The sequence below is a fragment of the Ascaphus truei genome, chromosome 6 (genome assembly GCF_040206685.1).
Source record: "Ascaphus truei isolate aAscTru1 chromosome 6, aAscTru1.hap1, whole genome shotgun sequence".
Lineage (NCBI taxonomy): Eukaryota > Metazoa > Chordata > Amphibia > Anura > Ascaphidae > Ascaphus > Ascaphus truei.
The window spans coordinates 16986462-17007211 of NC_134488.1; the positions used below are offsets into that span (position 1 = coordinate 16986462).

The 20750-nt window shown below is 46.2% G+C and overlaps 1 protein-coding gene across 1 annotated transcript in view; it reads right to left on the reverse strand.

Annotated features, from left to right (window-relative positions):
- The window catches only part of PLOD1 (procollagen-lysine,2-oxoglutarate 5-dioxygenase 1), a 44002-nt gene extending 24347 nt beyond the window's left edge, over nt 1-19655 (reverse strand). Inside the window, exons 1-12 of the mRNA XM_075606519.1 lie at nt 19489-19655; nt 14630-14721; nt 10052-10164; nt 8751-8914; nt 7703-7815; nt 6958-7021; nt 5394-5491; nt 4335-4436; nt 3404-3535; nt 2313-2434; nt 1253-1357; nt 1031-1156 (exon numbers count right to left, since the gene is read on the reverse strand). Coding sequence (XP_075462634.1) covers nt 1031-1156; nt 1253-1357; nt 2313-2434; nt 3404-3535; nt 4335-4436; nt 5394-5491; nt 6958-7021; nt 7703-7815; nt 8751-8914; nt 10052-10164; nt 14630-14721; nt 19489-19561 — 1304 coding nt within the window. The 5' untranslated portion in view covers nt 19562-19655. The remainder of the gene's footprint in view (nt 1-1030; nt 1157-1252; nt 1358-2312; nt 2435-3403; nt 3536-4334; nt 4437-5393; nt 5492-6957; nt 7022-7702; nt 7816-8750; nt 8915-10051; nt 10165-14629; nt 14722-19488) is intronic.
- Between the last annotated feature and the right edge of the window lie 1095 nt (nt 19656-20750).

Sequence of the window (20750 nt, forward strand, 5' to 3'; positions counted from 1 at the left end):
AGAGTTTACAGTGCATCTGATCTCAGACACGCTATTAGAGAGAGTTGGAGTTCCTTACAATGCATCTGATCTCAGACTCGCTATTAGAGAGGGTTGGGGCTCCTTACAATGCATCTGATCGCAGACGCGCTATTAGAGAGGGTTGGGGCTCCTTACAATGCATCTGATCGCAGACGCGCTATTAGAGAGGGTTGGGGTTCCTTACAATGCATCTGATCCCAGACGCGCTATTAGAGAGGGTTGGGGGTTACTCAGAATGTCACTTAGGGTTCCTAACCAAAAAAGGTTGGATAACAATGGTTTAAAGTCTGCATGAAAAACAGCTCTGTACAGATTTCTTCCTCCTGTTGGAGCAACTTGCCCAGGGGCAAAAACACACAGTCACGCCTCTGCAGAAACCTAAACCGCTCCAAAGCATTTGTTTACCACGGCAATGTAAAATGTTATCTAAAAATACTTTGAAGTGTAAATCAGCAATCCCACCTACTCTTATTTTCCACATTCAATATAGAGGACCCTGAAAAGCCGACCTGCACAATTGTTGGCTCTGGGGGACCCTCCAGTTCCCAAAACTCTTACCCTTCCAGCTTAAGGCATTTTTGCTCCCACTTGGAAAATGAAAATGGCTGCCAAATCGGCTTCAGTAGCGCGGGAAAGTAAGAAGGCGCAATGTCAATGGGGTGGGAGAGAAAATGACACTATCTTTGAATATCCAGAAAGCATAGACAAGCAAAACTAAGTATTTTTTGGAGCCATAGTGTCCCCGGAGCTAAAAATATAGGGCGGGTCAGCTCTGGGTGATTCCCCATTAAGAAATCGGGCACATTTCTGCTTTAAAGTTCTGTTTTTCATGGACAGGACTACGTCAAAGGATTGACTGTTCTTGTGAATCCATTTCAGAGCCGTTTGATTTCATTCTACCATCTCTGGGAACGTCCAGTAAACTTACCATAGAAACAAATTATTATAAATAATGCATTTTTTTTATTATAAATAATTTAAAGTGTATTTATTAAACCAACCCACTCACATTCTCCGTTGTTGAACAATGTCTATATAGTCCTCAGACCGAGCGTAAAACCCATCCGAATTCAAAGCACCCCAAAAGTTTGACCATAAGTTTTCAAGGCGGCTGACCAGGGGAGCGATTATGGACCTGGGAACAGAATGGAGAAATGGGCTCAGCTCAGCAGTATTGTCAATCTGCATCTCACCACCTAATCCTTCCCAAGCATGAAACGTCACAACATACTTGTTTTGTTCTATGAAGGTCCGAAGAGCGCTGGAATTTCTCAGCACTACGTGAGCATCGAGGCTGAAATAATATTCGCACTCCTGATTCTGCCGGCACAGGTCCCTAGAAAGAAATATTAGTCGTCAGTCTGTGACAAGGTCACGCAAGGGCACACCGCAGGAGGGATTCATTCCCTGCTCCGAGGATTATAGGAGAACAAGAAGCAGAAATGTGATTACACAGCTCCTATTACAGATATAATAGAAGGCGACTTACAAAATTGAAGGAGAAATAGAGAGATGGAGTAGACGTTATAAAATGAAATAGATTTTTTTATAAGTCAAAATATAATGTACTGCACTTTTGACGAGTTGACAAAAAGTTAGCATGCATTTATGGTGCAGGATAAATGATGTCCTATACACATTATGCTCTCCTTCTATAGCGCTACTAATGAATACTAGGTAGAATACTATAATTTTGCCAATAAATGCAGGGGAAAAAAATGTTGGTTCTTTTTTTTTTTTAAGTCAAGTGATTTCCAGCAGGTGGCTCCCAAACCGCTGTGGGTTCGTGAAGTGTCTCAAAGGGGTTAGTCACCAAAAGTATGTAATGGTATATCCCAAGCAGTATGGTGGGGTCCTGAGCCCGTCTTGGTCCTGTACACTTAGCAAGGCCCCAAACTGCTCCTTAGCCTGGGTAAGTAAAGCTGTCAATTACAGCACCAGCTTCTAAAGTCACTCCCCACAATGCTTTGCATCCACAGCCGCAAGGCATTGTGGGTGTGACTGTGGTGTATCTGCCAATTACTGCCAGAGCTTCCAAGCACCAGCTCTGTGCACACACTGAGGTGAAGTTGGGGCCCTATTATGTGTCCCCCCCCATAAACTCAGGACACTATACTGCCTGGGATCGGTCGGTTTTGTTAGCAATAGGATGTATTCATTAGGGGTTCGCACAACAAATCTTTTCTAGCAGGGGGTACACTGTAAAAAAGCTTGGGAACCACTGTTCTAGAGCAAATAAATCTATAAAAAGTGTCAGCAAAGCAGTGTCTGAAAAGCGCTTTCCAACTTACATTGCGGAGTTACGTGCATCTGCAGCGTTAGAGGTCTCACCTGGCCCCACAACCCTCACTGTATGGTATTCTGTGCCATGATCCTGCAGAAACTTTTCCACAAGGACCCGATGAGAAGCCTCCTGCAGGCAAAGTAAACAAAGCCGGGTTACATAACAGGAAGTCCATTCACAAAACACACACACACACACACAGCAACGCGAGGAATGTCACAGAATCATAGGAAAAACCGTTCAGTGCAAACAAACGCTATACTATATTCCTACCCATAAAAATAAGGAATTGCTGCTTCATTTAGATAAACCCCTGCCCTAGAATTGAATTTTTTGCTTTTTTTTCACATCTATCTCCTAAACAAATGATATCACGGAATATTGTATACCATCTTGGTGAGGGGCTGGTTCACATGGAAGAAGAAACCTTGTGACGATTCAAAGGTTCGGTGCCTATCATTTAATTTATGAAGAGGTCTCATATTTTGGTTCATTAAAAAGGAGCAATTCATTAATTTTTAAACATAGGATTGAAGCCGGGGTTTTCCCGGAGATGAACCCCATTCATTTCCGCTGCGGGGACCCCCCGCTTCCCGAGATGCAGACCTCCAAAGGGGGCGCCGGTATCTCGGCAAAGTTTAAAGCTCCCGCATCACGGAGACCAATAGGAAGCGGAACCCGATGACGTCGCGGCTTCCTATTGGCCCGCAGGGCACCGGAGTTTTGGAAAGCGGCCATTACGTGATCCCTGCTAGCCGAGCGGCTCCCCCCTTTGGAGGTCTACATCTCAGAAAGCATGGGGGTCCCTGGAGCTGAAATTAATGGGGTTCAGCTCCAGAGAGACCCCATACTTCAATCCCATGTTTAAAAAATAATAGGAAAATGGCAGTAATTGCTCCTATAATAAACCAACATAACATCTTTATAAATTAAGTCATAGTGCACAGAACCGTTAAATCTTCAAAATCCCCCCCCCCTTAAAAGGAATGACAACCAATGACTTATTATGGCTTCTAAACCTGTGACCGATAAGAATAATGGTAAAGACGCAGTGGGAGAGTTGCCCTTAGGCCGGTGCTACAGCAGCTTTATACGTACGTGGTTGGCGATATAAAGCTGGATCCGTTTCTTTGGATACTGCAAGTCCGTAAGTCGTTTAAAGAACTCAGAGACAAACGGCGTTGGCTGCTCAATGAAGACACCGATGAGCACCAGTGGGAAGGAGTCCTCCTACAATCAGTGCAAACAGGAGCAAGGTCAAGTTATTCAACACATCAACAGCGTTTCTCAACCTGGGGGGACCCGGGAGGCGTGCAAGGGGGATTCTGTGACAGGAAGGGAGACACAGAAAGTGGCAAAGATAAGGGACAGCATATGGTAACATAGAGAGCGGGGGGGAGGGGGGCAGTTTTATTACATCAATAACCAATACATTCAATCCTTATTCTTTTAAATGTGGACTGTGTGTGCGCATGGGAGGGGGTAGGGTAGGGCACAGTTAAAACAAATGTGATAGATAGGACAGGTTTTAAAAGATTGGGAGCCACTGCTTTAACATATGGGGACAAAGTGGTTAAGGACACCAATATAAACGTGGGTTTAGATTTACAACATGGTACAAAATCTGTCGTCGCGTATTGTGAGCGCAGAGCATCAGACAATCATCATCGCTATATTCTGCTGTCGAGTGCAACATTTAGAATTTGCTTGTGAAAATAAGTGTACAGTAAATAAAAATACCATATGTGATGCATTCACATGTCTCAGACAGGTCTGCAACCCTGCTTCCACCCCCCATTATCCATTAGAAAACAGTGCTTCCACTACAGCCAGGGATTCTGGGAAATGACATGCAAATGAGCAGTGTGTCATTCTCTACTTATCTATTTTAACATGGGACCCATAAGCACAAGCTTATGCCTGCCGTATTACACAGTTTATTTATTATAGAATGACGAAAGGGGTTTGTCCTAAATATGCACCAAAACTTTAGGTAAATAAGAGTTATCCTCTTTGAAACACGTCTTACCTTAACCTCGTTCAGACGCCTCAAACCTTCGTCACAGATGGTGCAACCCGTCTCAAAGGTCCACACACGAGGCATGTAGTTCCCCAAGTAGTTTAAATGAAGCTGTCAGGAAAGTCACACAAATCCATCACCTACGAGGCTCCAAGAGGTGCCCTACAATATAGAAATAATGGCATTCCCCCCACAGAATAGCCAAAGTGTATCTACCTATTCATTATATTTCAACATGGAAGTCTCAAGTAAAAAGGATCGTTCCTCTGGATCAGTCCAATTCTAAGGCGACCATCTCGCTCAATTTGCATGTAACGCAGCTTGATCTCGGACATATGTCCTTTATCAACCTGATCTACTATCTGCCGAGTGCTCACAAACCAAAGTAATATAGGAGTGGCCACGTAGACATAAGACATAGCAATTATGTACAGCTACAATGTAATATATATCAAAGTGTGTATTTAATGTACATAGCACCAAATGTTTCATTTGTCCAGGAATCTTCTTTAATCCACCATAGACTTTTTTTGTGACTGTAACATGGGTGGTATGTTTATTAAAGTAGCAATCCGAGCGGCCATGGTATTTATTAGTTAATGTTTGTTTATATCTATTGGATTGAAGCAGGGGGGGTGCCCGGAGCTCCGGGGACCCCCTACTTCCCGAGATACTTCCCTCCATAGGGGGCGCCGGTAGCCGCTCAGCTAGCTGGGTTCGTGTAATGGCGGAGTTTCAAAGCTCCCGCGCCCTGCGGGCCAATAGGAAGCCGTGACGTCATCAGGGTCTGGCTTCTTTCGGCCCGCGTGACGCGGGAGCTTTAAACTTTACTGAGATACCGGCAGCCCCTTCGGAAATACGTATTTTGGGAACATGGGGGTCGCCAGGAGCTGAAATTAATGGGGTTCAGCTCCAGAGACCCCCTGCTTCAATCCTGTGTATAAAGAAAAGGGCCGCTTGGATTGTTCCTTTATACACCTTTTTTATAATTAAATCACATTTACCTATAAACACATTTACCTATACCATCAAAACGCAGCTAAGCGTGTAGAATAAGTCTTCACTTACCTTGGTTGGTCCATTGCCATGAACCAAGACAGGGAGAGTGTCGTACATCACGTTTCTGGCTCTTACTCTTCCGTTCTCAAACTTCAGGACCACATCCTCTGCAAGTCAAGTCAACGTTTCCACATTAAAGTGCTCACGATATAGAAACAGCCGCACGTAAAAAAAATAATAATAATAAAAATAATTAAAATTAAAAGGCCTGAAACCTCAGCACGAGACCCATCTGTTGGGTCCATGGAATGGAATACCATGCTAAAGCGTTAACCCTCTTGAGTGCCCCACGACATAGCTACCAATGTCATGGGGTTCTGGCACCCTGGTTTGCCCCCATGATGTGGCTACGTTTCTCCCCCCTCCCCAAAAAAAATCTTCTTTTCTTAAAGGATCCGCACTGATGAGGAATGGAAGGGGGAAGACTCCTCCCCTTCCGTCATCAATAAAGGAGCAGTCACATGATTGCGAGTGCCGGATGGGTCGTGGCACTCTGGCCTCCTCCAGCACTCCAAGGATTAAATATAGATGCACATGTGGTATCATTACCATTAGGAGGGCTCAACAAATTAGAGATAGAGATAGAGTGGCTACAGTACGATCATTTTATTTTGGGGGTGGGAGGGGGGTCGCCAAATGCATTAAAAAAAATGTTATCTACATAGATATATAAAAATTTTATATGCATTTGGCGACGCCCCCCAAAATAAAATGATCGTACTGTAGCCCCCCTCCCTCTTTCACCCCCCTCACTTTACCCACTGTCGAGTCTTACCGGCGGCAGGTGGCGCGGCATCTCACCCTCAAACTCCCGTGTCTCCCCCTGCAACTCGCCTGAACATGGCTGCGCGGAGTCAAATGATGCCGCGTTACCATGACAACGGGACACTACGCGACGTCATTTGACAACGCTCAGCCATGTTCACGCGAGTTGCAGGGGTAGATGCAGGAGAATGCCGGGAGACACCACCCGCCAACAGTAAAATGCACTCGCCCCAGGCGAGCGGGCAAGTGCATTTGTCGAGCCCTGACCATTAGGTTATTTAAAGCAGGATTAGCAGCTACTAATTTATTATTATTTTTTTAATTACTCTTTTACAGCAGCAGTCTGTACTGTTTGCCATTTCTTTTCCATTTTAATTCTCGTCTCGCTCATTCAGCCCAGATATCCGAGTGATTGGGAAAAGAAAGTAGCAGCCTGATAGTGAAACAGTGATGAGGAAATAATTTAAATGTACCAGTGGAACACGTGTCCAAATGTTACCCTGACATTTTAAGGATTGGGATTGACGGGCAGGTTGTGTGACTGATGCGTTTCGCACCAAGAAACATGTAAAAACTTCAATGCATAAAAATAGACCAGGATTGTTACGTTAGTGAATGCACAGCATGCGTGTTTCTCAACCACGGTTCCTGCACCCTGGGGTGCCGTGGCAGCATCAAAAGGGATGCCCGGGGGATTTCCCCATTCTCCCAGATCCGGGAGAAAGCAGGGTAATCCCATTGGGGGAGGCGTCAGAAGCAGGTGTCTGGGCTTCTCTCTACCAAAAGAAATGACGAATGATTTACTCACCCACAGATCCATAGAGGTTCTGGAAGATCCGGCATCTGTGATCCAAGGTGATGTTAATCTTCTCCTTTATAAAAACAAGAGACGCTAAATGAGTTATTTGGTAAACAGGTCTGAGACCACTTAATTCACAAGAGCCATAGAGCTAGAGCAAGAACTTGCTCCTCCAAATGACTTTTATAATGTGCTTTATGAAATAAAGTTTTTTTTCTCCCAATAGGACTCAAAGCGCGTCACAATGACAGTATAGTGCGCAGCACATAGGAATGTTACAGGCGCAGGTCCCTGCCCCGGGCAGCTTCCAATCTATGATTTTGGTGCCGGAGACACAGGGAGATAAAGTGACTTACCCAAGGTGACAAGGAGCTGACACCGGGAATTGAACCAGGTTCCCGTTTCTTATTCAGCGTCATTGTTATCAGTTGTGTCATTACTCACTTCAGCATCTTCCACAAAACTCCGCTGCAGGCGCCCCCCCTCCCCCCTCCGCCCCCCAGCAGAGGGGCAGTCCCTACACCAGCTACCTAATACAATAACGCAGTTACCGCTCCGTGGCACTGTTTTCTGAGCCCTTTGCACAAGGGAAGAGGAAGAGCGGACATTGGAAATTGACCCAAGTTCAAATGCAGTGTTCTTGTTTGCAGAGGCAGTGTCTTCACTCACTGAGCCTCCCGTTCTCCTTTAACATGACATGTTCAGGTTGAACTATTTTGCTCTTCAGTAAAACACAATTAACTATCCAACTTACCCTTTTTACAGGGTCCAAGAAGGCCTTGGTATAAAACAACTGGTCACTATCTTCATCTGTCCCGTCCCAGTCTGCTACCATCTTGTGCAGATGTGCAGCAGAGCCTATGAAAGCTGTGAGGGAAGAGGAACGCGCGTTACAGGACAGCTTGTCGCCCCTTTCAATATTCACTCGTTTATTGATACTTGCAATGGCGCATGATTAATATTTTTTATACGGCGGCAACCACGTGTACCATGCTCATCAATGGGAGATGCATAGGATGAGGGATACGAGTATTAAATCACAAGTAAAATCGGTATACCTGAACCAAAGAACCTGTAATCCTGTGTACTGTGTAAAAGGCAGGTTAAGTAAACTGTTCAGTTTACAAGTAACCGTCATCTGACCTCCTGTAGTAAGGTGGCGGTCTTATGAAAGATGGGATAACTGACTAAGTGAAGTAATCACTAGTCCAGAATCCAGCCTTTCCACGTTCCATTTACTCGTTTGGGTATAAAAGGGGCATATTTACTAAGTGATGCTCTGGCGTAAGAAACCTCGCAGCCGGTTCACTGGAATGGCCCATAAAGTGTCTTCTGGAACAACACGGCTTAAGAAACATGGGCCATAATGTGGCACGGATCCGCAAGGCACTTCGATAGGTGACGGGCAAATGTGTCAAACTTTGGCCCCACCAGCTATCGGACAAACTTTTCTATTTCATCGCAACCATTCGAACGTTCGCTCAAAACTTCTGTTATTCAAAAGTTGCTATGTCGCCGTTTTTTTCACTGTAAAGTTTGAGGGTTTTTTTTTACTTTTAGTTTACTTCACACGAAAGCACATTTTCGGTTGCATTTTTGCTTTCGCGTGGTCAAATTTTCATAAGAAAAAAAAAAGAAAGAAGAGACTTTTCTTCTAACTGGAATCCGCGAGAAGTCCAACTTGCGAAGGAACGCCTTTTGTCGCAGCGGCAGATTCCCCCTTTCAGATCCCGTCATCTTCCAGCATGCAGATAACAAAAAGCAAAGTAATGAGAACATACACAAGGAGGAACTGCTCTCACCTCCAGACCCGAGGAAACGCTTGCCCTCTCGGACTGGCGGATACTTGGACTCCAGGAGCCGGTCCGGATAAACCACGGTTTCGGCGGAGAATACAACTTTACTCTTGGCCTGTTTGTATTTCTTTAGGAGTTCTGTGGGGCCGGATGCGAAAACCACATCATGGCTAAAAAAAAAAAAAAAAAACAATACAAAAGAAGTGTTAAAATAGACAACAACAACAACAACAACAACAACAACCACAAAAACTCAAAGTCTCACGGACGTGTCCCACAAAGTTTCTGCAAACTCATATATAGGGTACACACATGGAAATAAACCCTGTGTCACCGTCACAATGACCTCAAACAGCAATCAACATCAATAAATGATATGAGATAAAGGCTTTTATTCACTATCCTGTGATGTCGCTTCCCTGTTCTAAAGAACATGTTCGTCCCATTCATTCGAATGGAGCTGAGCTGTTCTCCAGCACTGGGAAGTGGCTTTACTGTATATTAAATAGGGACCTTATTATTTGATGTCAAATAAAGGGTCATATGGCCAGCCTAGCCTTCCCTCTTTTAATACATGTTACAAAATCTATGATTATTTTGCTATTAAAGGTTCCTTTGTGCGTCCGACGTTCTGCTGCATTCAATGGGGAGGCTGTTCCACGCACGTACTACCCTTTCAGCAAAAAAGGATCCCCCCGCATTGCCAATCCAACTTCCCCTTTCTCCCGAGGCTTTGGTGCATTACCGATTGTGCCTCCCTTGTGTGTGTCTCACTGCTTCCTGGAGGTATACTGAACCATATATAATATCCATTTCTCTACAGATGGTCTGCTGTATTCATTACACTAATCTACTACTTTTTTATACAACCACCTCACGTTTATATCAATCGGGAGCTGTTGTCTCTACAACGGGAAAAAGGGCAACTTAAAATAAATGCTCTCATGCTCAATCATTTAAAAGTAGCACCCCCCTGGGACACCCTGGCTCCAAAGACTGGTACCGGTGAAGCTACTGGTATTACAGTACTTCCTGTTTTTTAAAAGGGTATTTAAATTGCTGTCCAATAGGAAGCTGCCACCAATGATGTGGCAGCTTCCTATTGGCCCGAGATTTGTCTGCCATTTGCTGGAGATTTAACTTGCAGTCGCACTGTTCATCTCCTTGGATCCCACCCTGTAAAGAATATATAGAGCAGATTGGGGGGGGGCGTGGGGGGAGGGGGATTTCAGCAATTGTTCACAGAAAGGACAACTAAAAAAGCAGCCGGATAATTACAGCCGTTACAATTTATCTGCCAACAATACCTTTCAGTGAAGAGGATTATTACATCTTCTCTCTCTGCATATTGCTCCAAGCCCGATTTCAGGAGTTGTACCCGTTGTCCCGCTCCACGCCAGTCTTCACCAAGCCCCAGTACCTGCAGTCAAACGGCACAGAACCAAGACACAACATTTCATTTCCCATGGGATCTGGGGACGGACGTTGGAACCGTTTACCTGCTGGTCCAAAAATTAAATAAAACTATCAAATGCAGCATATGCTTTTCTACTTGCAAAAATCCACAGCGCACAACCAAGGGAGCCAGGCCAGATGAAAGCAAAAATATACAATTTATTGAATCACCGAAAAAAGGAGGTCAAAAGTCCTTAGTTGGAAAAACAGCATTATTTCTACAGTCACAAAACATTGAATTTTCACGCCAAATGGGTCACGATGACATCACCACGCGCTGTGCGCGCACAAGTGGGTAGCGCGTGCCGACGCCAAGAGGGGAATCAGCGCGTATGCATGTGCCGCCATCATGGCGCTTGCCCAAAGGTGCTCATGCGCAGATCGATTCTGCCTAAAAATGGGCAGAGAGGACCAAGTGTGTTAAAACCAATGACTGTGCACAACACCGCCCCGCGCGTCCCCATAGACACCAACCATCTCTATAATCCCCAAACTACCGAAGGGAGCACAAAAATGCCGAAAAGTGGGTCAAAAACACCACAGGCTGGGGGCTAAAGAAACTGCTCCAACAATACACCGACAAGAAAAAAGGGATTTGGTCCTGAACTGAAATAAACATATATAATAAGTATGGAAAACATAGAACCAAGAACACTAAAAAAAAAAAAAAAAAAAACAATAAACAAAGAAATATATATATATATATATATATATATATATATATATATATTCATATTCATATATACACACATACACACACACACACACACACAGTGTTCGACAAACCTATACATTTGCACGCCCCGGGCAAGTGGATTTAACATCGTGGCGAGCTCCTATTGGCCCAAGCAGCAAACGTGTGGTACTAGGTGGCGAGTAGAGATTTTTTGGTGATTTGTCGAGATAGATAGATATATAAATAAAATCTCGTCCATAAATAGACCTCCTTTTCAGGTGATAAACTTCCCATTGAACTATATTTCAGAATCATATATATCAAAATATGAAATGAATAAGGAGAATATTATAAATAATCAAAAAAAAAGGACAAATAAAAGCAAAGGAGGGGAAATGGGAAAGGAGGATGGAGAGGAAGGGAAGAAGAGGGGAGGGAAGAAGAGGGGAGAGAAGAGGGAGGGGGAGAGGGAAAGGAAGGAAGGAAGGAAGGAAGGAAGCAAGGAAGGGAGAAAGGGATAAGATTTGGGGGCAAAACTGTTGAAAATAAATATATACCCATGTATAAATGCAAAATCTCTCTATAAATAAAAATAACACTGAAAGACAATAAAGTCTAAATGAAATAATGGAAAATCAACATTAATAATGAGATATATGGACATAGATAATGAATATCAACTCCATGCAACACTTATATGGTTGAAAATCTTACCGAATGGAGCAATCTTACGTGCAGGAATAACACAATCTTACGTGCAGGAATAACACAATCTTACGCGCAGGAATAACACAATCTTACGCGCAGGAATAACACAATCTTACGCGCAGGAATAACACAATCTTACGCGCAGGAATAACACAATCTTACGCGCAGGAATAACACAATCTTACGCGCAGGAATAACACAATCTTACGTACAAGATAAACATAAGGAAATCCTTAAGTTGCCTTAAAGTGGTTTCAGAATTTGTCATTTATAAATTATGGATTGTGTTATGATAACAAGACACCATACCACCTATTTCAAAAAGAGGGAGACCGAGTCCTTAACATAAGTATCCAACAGGCCTCCCTCCGCTCCAGGAGATTTCATTTATCTCCTCCTCGTTCCCCCAGGGTTGCTCACTCAATGCCCAGGAAGGAGAAATTACCTACACCCCCGTAGCTACATTCAGTGAAACGCTTTGACACAGGATGGGAAAGATCTTGTTTCTCAGGCCGCGCTTATCGCCCCGGAGACGGCGCGTCAAAAACAAGTGTATTGAATCCGTTGCGTGCGCTTATAATAGGCGCGACCGCAACACGGCGTGGTCGCGATCGCCGGAAGTCAATGAAAATTGCCTCCTACACTATAGGCAAAAAACGCTGCGACAACGGCGACGGATGACGTCAGTCGCCAGGGCTATAAGCGCGGCCCTAATCAACCCAAGATGCTCCAGGATTCTGATTTTTAGTGCTCACACACACCTTTTAAGCTCTGTTCTTTGACAACAAAGTATCACAAACAGATCTGTTGCTGTGCTCCAAACAGCAGACGATATATTACTCTGAAAGCTGTAACACTAATGTGGTACACTTCGTTCTTATACTGGCGGTGGCCGTGCGCGCACCGCCGGAACAAATTAATGTGATCCAATTCAGCGGCCTACAGTGCGCGCGTGCTGCCAGCGCGGGAGGGCGGCCGCGTGAGCTTTTCCCAAGCAGATGTTCAATTTTTATTTTGTCGGCGACGGCCGTCACGCGAGCGGCTCTGCCAAGGAGGGCAAACCGCTCACGGCTACGCCTCCATGTCGCCTCCTGCCTGCAGTGCAGGTTTCGGGCGTGCGCGTCGCCCCAGTGCCGTCACGAGGAAGTGCACTGCCGGACCGGGTACAACCCAGGCCGTAGTGATATAATGTTACAGACCGGCTGCAGCATGTCCCTGACCGCAGCAGTCAGAAGCCATTCATTAAATTCCAATGTTGTCGATGCCAAATGCCCCGAAAACGGCGTGCAATTTGACGCGCTAAAATGTTTGGCGTATTCATGAAGAATTATCTATGCATTAAAATCGCACTGTTTGACATCTCTTTTGTATGTCAGATTCGCTGCAATACGGACAGGAAACGGTCAGTCCGATTTGCTGGAGGGGATAGGGAGGGGAGGGAAAGAGAGAAGGGATTTCCTTCTAGAGATGGCAAATAAAAATACCACGTGTGGTGCATTTGCATGTCTCAGGCAGTTCTGCAACACGGTCTTTCCCCATTCCACTGCAGCCAGGGATTCTGGGAAAGGACATGCAAGGAGCACAGCGTCACACTTTACTTCTTAGGCTGTGCTTATAGTGCCGGCGACGGCGCAGCAAAAAAAAAAATGTATTGTCGCCGTCGCGTGTGCGCTTATAGTAGAAGCGCCGCGACGGCCTGGCCGTGGTCGCTGGAAGTCAATTTAATTTTTCCAGCACCCGCAGCCTGACGTCACCATCGCGCCGCAGGCGCTATAAGCGCAGCCTTATCCATTTTAACATGGACCCCTATAAGCGCATGCCTGCCGTATTACACGGATGTGCAGCGCAGCCTCGGTTAAAGAAGTGCATAGTCTCTTCTCTCGATAGAAATCCAACTACCCACGTAGGAGGAGGGTATGTGATTAAATTGCTTATATCTCGTGCGCCCGAAACCTAGAAGCACCTTAAACACAGAGGCGGATGGGAGAGAACGACCTGTTGACTCCCTTTCAGCTTCCTACGTGTTTGACAAACCTCACACCCTAACTTGCCTCCTGGTTTGGAACCTCGGTGTCCCTTTAACCTCGCACAGAATGGAGACAGGACTGTTACCGCACTTCCCATGTAGAGACACAGATGTCATTTGAGAGCAGAAATGAAACAAAAACGTGTCACCTTTTCAGAGTAAAAAAAATCTCCTTGTAAGGACAGCTTAGCCTAGCCCTTGGAATATTGTATTGTATGTCTTTATTTATATAGCGCCAAAAGTGTACTCAGCGCTTCACAAAGAATACAGTACAGGGAATTTTAAAAATACAATAAGTGCAGCAAAATCAGACAATAGGAAATCCCTGCCCCGAAGAGCTTACAATCTAAGAGGTTTGAGGGGAAACTTACAGAGACAGCAGGTGAGGGAATAAGTGCAGCAAGATGGGTGTGCTTGGCCACAATGGGTGCTATAAGTGACTGTGGGACAATAGCCATGAGTGCAGGCTGTTGGGATGCTTGATTTGTGGGGCGAGTTTTCTGGTTAGTCAGTGTTAAATGAAAAGGTTAACACCATTTACAGGGGAAGAGATGGCAGGGAGGCGTGGGTGAGATCAGGTGTGTGTATGTCTGGCTTCAGGCTTAGGGGAGATCCCCAGCAGCAGGAAGGAGTAGATAGAGGATTTGTGGGGATGATTTTTATTGAGGGTTGTTAATATATCAGAGTAAGCCCCTTGCTGGTAAAGGACCATATCAAGGACCGGATCAAGGACCAGCACTGGATTGAAAAAATACTATTATTGTCCTTTTTTCTGCATCCTACATGAGATTGGCAATAACCTCATTTTACCTCCATTTAATTTATCGTCAAGACTGACCCATGGTTTTTGGAGCTAAAGTCCCACGCCTGTCACAATTATTATCTTCCTCTGTCAAGGTTGTATTTCCTTGGGATTGTTTACAGACAGAGTTCTTCTCCTTTGTTCTCACTTCATCCCACCTCTGAGTCAGTCTTGGAATTTGCTCTCAAAATGCCCTTCGGGGCTTGTCGGTCACATACCTTAACTTTGTAGTTGAAGCACTGTGCAGATCGCTGGAAGCGCCGTAAGCCGTCTGTCTCCTTCGTAGCCACAGTCAGGACCAAAAGATTATCTGGTAAAAAAAAGGAAGAAAAAAAACCCAGCAATTATTCTTCTTCAACCGACAAAACGTAGCCGGTGTGAGGACACTGAGCGATATCGGTTCAAAATCTTGCAATGAAATAATGTTACAATTATTGTATATTAAAAATATATGTAGAACAGAGAGAAATAGGTGGGCGCTCAAAATACCAAAATGAAATGAAACCAGTGCATAAAGTAAATACAACAGGGCAATATACTAAAAGATGAAGATATATGCAAAATAGCAGCGTGTCTGGGTTAGGGACACACTGAGAGCACAATTGGTCTCTTAATATAAACAACAACAAAAACGTCACTACTCCCTGGATTTAGTGACATATGTTGCAAAGCGTGTAGGAGAAAGGGCTTGGAGCGTTCTGTCCGCGTTACCCATCTGTAGACGGAGCGGAATACCTAGGAGTAACATCACCGCAGCTGCCAGCACCACAGAGCCATAAAAGTGCTTTTAGCACATACAGAGAAGCTTATATTTGTTTTATTTAGATCTGTAATAAATTTGCTTTTAACAGTCTGCACTATGTGTTCTGCGTTTGTCTGTGCTTCTGTCTTTTTAGACCTGCCTTAAAAAAAATTATTTTATATTTAGACCTATTCTGTATGGCACATAGTAGAATAATAAGACTCAATCCATCTTTGTTACAAAAGAGCGTACACACCGATTTTTGTGGTGACCTAGGCCAGCAATGCGCAAACTGGGGGGTGGGGGCAAGATTATTTAGGGGGGCGCAGGCGGCGTGCGGCGAAGCCTGGGGGCGGGCAGATGCTGTGCACGGGCGGCCAAGAAGCTCAAGCTCCATGCTGCTGCTTCTCTGTGCTGCTGCTTCTCTGTGCTGTGGCTTGCTGCAGGGGCGGGGCCTTCCTGCGGGGGCGGGGCTTCTCTCTGCACACAGACAACCCCTCCTCCTCCTCCTCCTCCTGTCTGTTTGCAGTAGCACAATGGGGATCGGAGCATGCTTGTACTTCCCCCGCAGGTGAAAGTGTGACACTGTTATTATTGTATGTTGTGATTGAATGTGTGTTGTGTCTGTGTTGGTTGTGATTGAGTATGTGTTGAGTGTGTGTGTTGTGATTGAGTGTGTATTATGTCCGTTTGTGTGTTGTGATTGAGTGTGCGTTGTGATTGTGTGTGTTGGTTGTGATTGAGTGTGGTGTGTGTTGTGTTGGTTGTGATATGAGTGTGTTTTGTGTGTGTTGTGATTGAGTATGTGTGCTGTGTCTGTGTTGTGATTGCGTGTGGGTGATTGAATGCAGCGGTGCGCAAGATTATATAGGGAGGGGGCGCATGTGGCATGCGGCAAAACCTGGTGTGCGTGGGCCGGCAGACGCTGTGTGCGGGAGGGCGAAAAAGCTGTGCGCAAGTGGCCAAGAAGAGGTGCGCGGGCAGGCGAACAGGATAGTGCAGGTGGCGGCCACGTGATGGTGTGTGCGCGCACGTGCGGGGGCTTCGGAGGTACGGGGGAGGAACACGTCCCAGCGCTGTGATGTCAAATGCCCCTCCTTCCGGTGTCTGCCCTTTTCCAATAAAGTTGGTTTGCTTCAATATTCGAACAGCCATAAAAAGACATACTGGTAACATACGCGACTCCAAGATATTGTAAACATGTTGAGAGTTGAAGAAAAGCTACTCTGACCTTGTTTTACTGAGGATTAAACAATATTTATGCTCTGTAAACAGCGAGAAAAGCCTGTAGATTGTATTAATAATAAAAAGGTAGAAAGCTAGGTTGGCAAATAAGTGTAGCATCATTCATAACCCCATAATACAATTGTACTTTGACCAGAGATTTTGTTTAAAGACACCTTCTGTTATATTCATACAAAAAGATTTGTATTTTTAAACAGTGAGATTTGCACATCTGTTTCACATGATCTGTCTCTCCTAAATAAAACAGACACAGTAGCGCTATGTGTAATGGTTCAACCTCTTCCCTGGTGCCATGCTGGACTGCAGCTAAATGCACAGTATGGTTGAATAGATGAACTGTATGGCACTTTGTATGGCTTTTGTCACGAAGCTACCCTTCTTGTCTATTTTAATTATCAATCAGCAGCATGCATTTTATTCCTCTCCTAAAAATGCTCCTATTTTTTAGCAAATAAAAATATCACTTGTCAGCACAATCACGCGCCTCAGGCAGGTCTGCAACCCTGCTTTTCCCCCATTATCTCTTAGGCCGCGTCCATGGATAGTGCTTGCGAGCGGAGGCGTGCTGAGGCGCGCTTCCGCTCGGCACTGAGCCCCTACAGCAGCAATGAGAGCGGCTTTAGTAGGGGCTCGCCTACGCTTCCGCAAGCGCGAGGAAGCGTAGGTCTTAGGAAAATTTTAAATCTTCGCGCAGGGCCGGTCACGTGAGCGGTTCGCCCAATGAGGGCGAACCAGCTCCGTGACGTAACTGGCCCGCCCGCCGACACACCCCCGGACGGCGCGCTGTCTAAGGCCAGGTAAAGCACCCGCTTTCCCTCAGCCTCAGCGCGCCTCAGCCCGCCAGCAACAACCATGACCGAGGCCTTAGGCTACGGCCGCAGTGCTCACGGCGGCGCGTGCACCGGTGAAAGTCGCGATCTGATGCGCAGGGGGCGCGGCGATAATGGTCTACAATACCTGCACTCCTATTGGTCCACACTATCTGCCCTGCCATTGGCGGCCCGCACACCACGTGATCACCTCGCGGCAAAGAAAGACAAAATTCTTGTCTTACTTGCCAGTGGACGCATCATCGCGCTTTGCGCGCCCATACACGCATGGAGACTGCGGGCTGCCCCACGGGGGACTGTGGTGTGTGGTGCGCACGCAGTAGCGTGTGCAGCGGCCACTGGGGGCCTCGGCGAGCGCGACCAACCGTGATCAAAATGCCTTAAGACAATGATCGCGGCCATATACCGCGCGTGCTTTAGCCAGTGCGATGAGGCGCGCAAAGAAATGTGAGGGCGAACAAGCTCTGACATCACGACCACGCCTCTGGCCCGCCCCCAACACGCCTCCCCATCGCGTCAACCCAGATCTCTGCAGCCAAGGCTCGCGCGACGCTGCCGCAGCCTTAGTACACAATGCTTCCACTGCAGCCAGGGATTCTGGGTCAGAACATGCAAATGAGGACCGCGTCACCTTTTTGCTTCATGTCCATTTTAACATGGATCCCTATAAGCTTATGTCTGCCGTATTACACAACTTTTCAGCACAGTTAGGCCGCGCTTATAGTGCTGGCAACGCGACCGATGACGTCACCCGTCGCCGTCAGCGAACGTTATTTGATTTTCAGCGACGTCACGAAAGAGAGAGGGCCACAGTCTCTGATTGGTTTAGAGACATGTGGCGACTGTCTCTAAAAAGATCAAATAGACCCGGCTTCAAAATTACGGGCCGCTCCATCGCGCTTACTATAAGCGCTTGCGATGGAGTCAATGTATTTGTTTCGGAGCGCGTCGTGTCGCCGGGCACTATAAGCGCCGCGTTAAAGAAGTGCATAGCCCGTAAGCCTCATTTCTTTAGAAACTTTTAGGTCCAAGTACCTTTGCCCTCGCACACAAATCCATTTAACAAGATTACAACCATCATACAGGCACCGTACAAAACGCGCGGTCATCAGTGTCTGCAACTTCCCTTCAGTGCCGGCCACGCCCACGGCGCTTTAGAAAATAGAGATGCTAATAGAAACGTGTAAAAACGTTTTGCACGCGCTAGTGAATTCCACCCTTTTGGGTTCGGCAAAATAGTTTGTGCCGATTCAAAACTTTCCAACAAGTTCGTTTAACGCTAAAAGTCAACGGGCATCAAATGTTTCAGTCATTTCGCTTTTAAAATGTGACCGATTTCCAATAAAAAAAATAGATGGTAATAAGCGTCGCTGGGCTGCCGTGTTCCCACTTTAACAGCGAAATATGGAATTTAACAATTTGAGCCGTTTCACTAGAACTTTTAGCTCAAATTTCCACGCAGGTTTTTTTTCAAACTTTTTGTGGAAAGTTTGATGGTAACAGTGCAGAATCCGCCAGGTTTGCGCGTCCTCGCGCTGGTCTCAGGCGCTGAAATTCTGCATTCAGTTTTGCCCAGGTCACGATATTTTCTGACATAGCCACATTATACTGTACGCAGCAGTGAATTACCTTCCCAGAACACAGGTCCCTTCTAGCAGGGAAGCAGAGGCTGGCATTCCTGAGACACTCATGCATTGCAATTTATATACAGAAGCCTGTCCGGCTGCAAAATAATTTAACCCATCAAAGCAATAAATCTACAAACCGCTTATAAATCAAACACCTTTATTTTGATACATATGGGATCTTTAACCCATACAGGGATTCTAACAAAAATAAATAAATAAGAAAGCGGAACATCACATTATTATTTAACAACCACTGATCCCATTGCTTTTTTAGTAAATCTGGTACAATTGTTGCAACAATATTACAGTTTAGCCCATATAAATTTAGATACACATAACAACCTCAAAAGGAAAACACAGCACCAGATTTATAAAATAAATATTATACATATAAATAAAAATATTGAAACCAATATGTTTTATTTTTTTTTACACGCATCTGCTGTTCTTGCCCTAGTGGTGCAGCCCAATGAGTTGAGTCCTTACCACCCCCCGTTTGATCCGGATTACCCCTCTCCTAATCTCCCCTGCAAGTTTCAGGATGGTATATAGGATTGAGACATCTGCACTGGGATATAATACCCGCAGGTCCTACACATCTCCATGCAAAGCTCCCACCCGCCCGGACTTACCCTCAGGGGGGCTGCTGCACTGTGCCCCCCAGGGCAGGAGGGTGAGCAGGAGCAGCGGGAGCAGCGCGCGCATGGTGAGGGATAGGGTGGCACGTTCTGCACCTTCCCACAGAGGAACTCCAGGCAACCCACAGCTCCCCAGGACCAGGACTGTGCCACGCACTGGCCCCGCCCACCGACTGCATGACTCCGCCCCTTCCTACAATCTCGGCCTCTGATTTGTTAGAAGGGGTACAAAGCGTCCGCCCACATCCTGGCTCCAGGTCGCCCTAGTGCTTGACCCCTTCGCTGCCAGGGGGGGGGGGGGGGGAGTGGGATGTGGGCTTGCAACGCCTTGCAGGGCCCCTGCCTCGCAGCGAAGGGGTTAATCTGCGAGTGCTGATAGGTTCTGCTGATGGAGAGTGAGGTGTGTGTGTGTGTGTGTGTGTGTGTGTGTGTGTGTGTGTGTGTGTGTGTGTGTGTGTGTGTGTGTGTGTGTGTGTGTGTGTGTGTGTGTGTGTGTGTGTGTGTCTGTGTCTGTGTCTGTGTGTGTATATGGTGTGTGTGTGTGTGTGTGTGTGTGTGTGTCTCTGTGTGTGTCTGTGTCTGTGTGTGTGTCTGTGTGTGTGTGTGTGTGTGTGTCTGTGTCTGTGTGTGTCTGTGTGTTTGTGTGTGTGTGTGTGTGTGTGTGTGTGTCTGTGTCTGTGTCTGTGTGTCTGCCTGAGTAGTTTGCAAACTGTGATTGAAATGCAGAATATGATGAATATACTGTATATATATTTATCTTTAAATATGGAAGAAGCGGCTGAGGGAGTAATAGTTTGGCCCGGGCCACGGTGCCTTCGCCCCTGCGGTGGCGTGTGGACGCTGGTCAGTGAGCGGGTGCTTAGCTGGCCATGGCGGACGGGCCGCGGGGGGCGTGCCGAGGGGCGTCACAGAGCTGGTTTTCCCTCATTGGGCGAACCGCTCACGTGACTGGCCTGTCGCGCTAAGAAATCAGTTTGAACTGATTTATTGCGCAACGTGCACCCCCTCCCGCTTCCGTGCGTAACACTTTCTTAAGGCAGTCTGTCCGCTCAGCGGTCTGCGGTACCATGGCCCCATGAGGGAACCTGGTTCAGGTCCTGTGTCTGCTCCTTGTGCCACTTTATCTCCCTGTGCCTCAGCACCAAAATCATAGATTGTGAGCTCATCTGGGCAGGGACCTGTGCCTGTAACATTCCTGTGTGCTGCGCACCGCGCGCTCTGTACTGTAATTACCAAGCGCTATCAGTCCCCTTGGG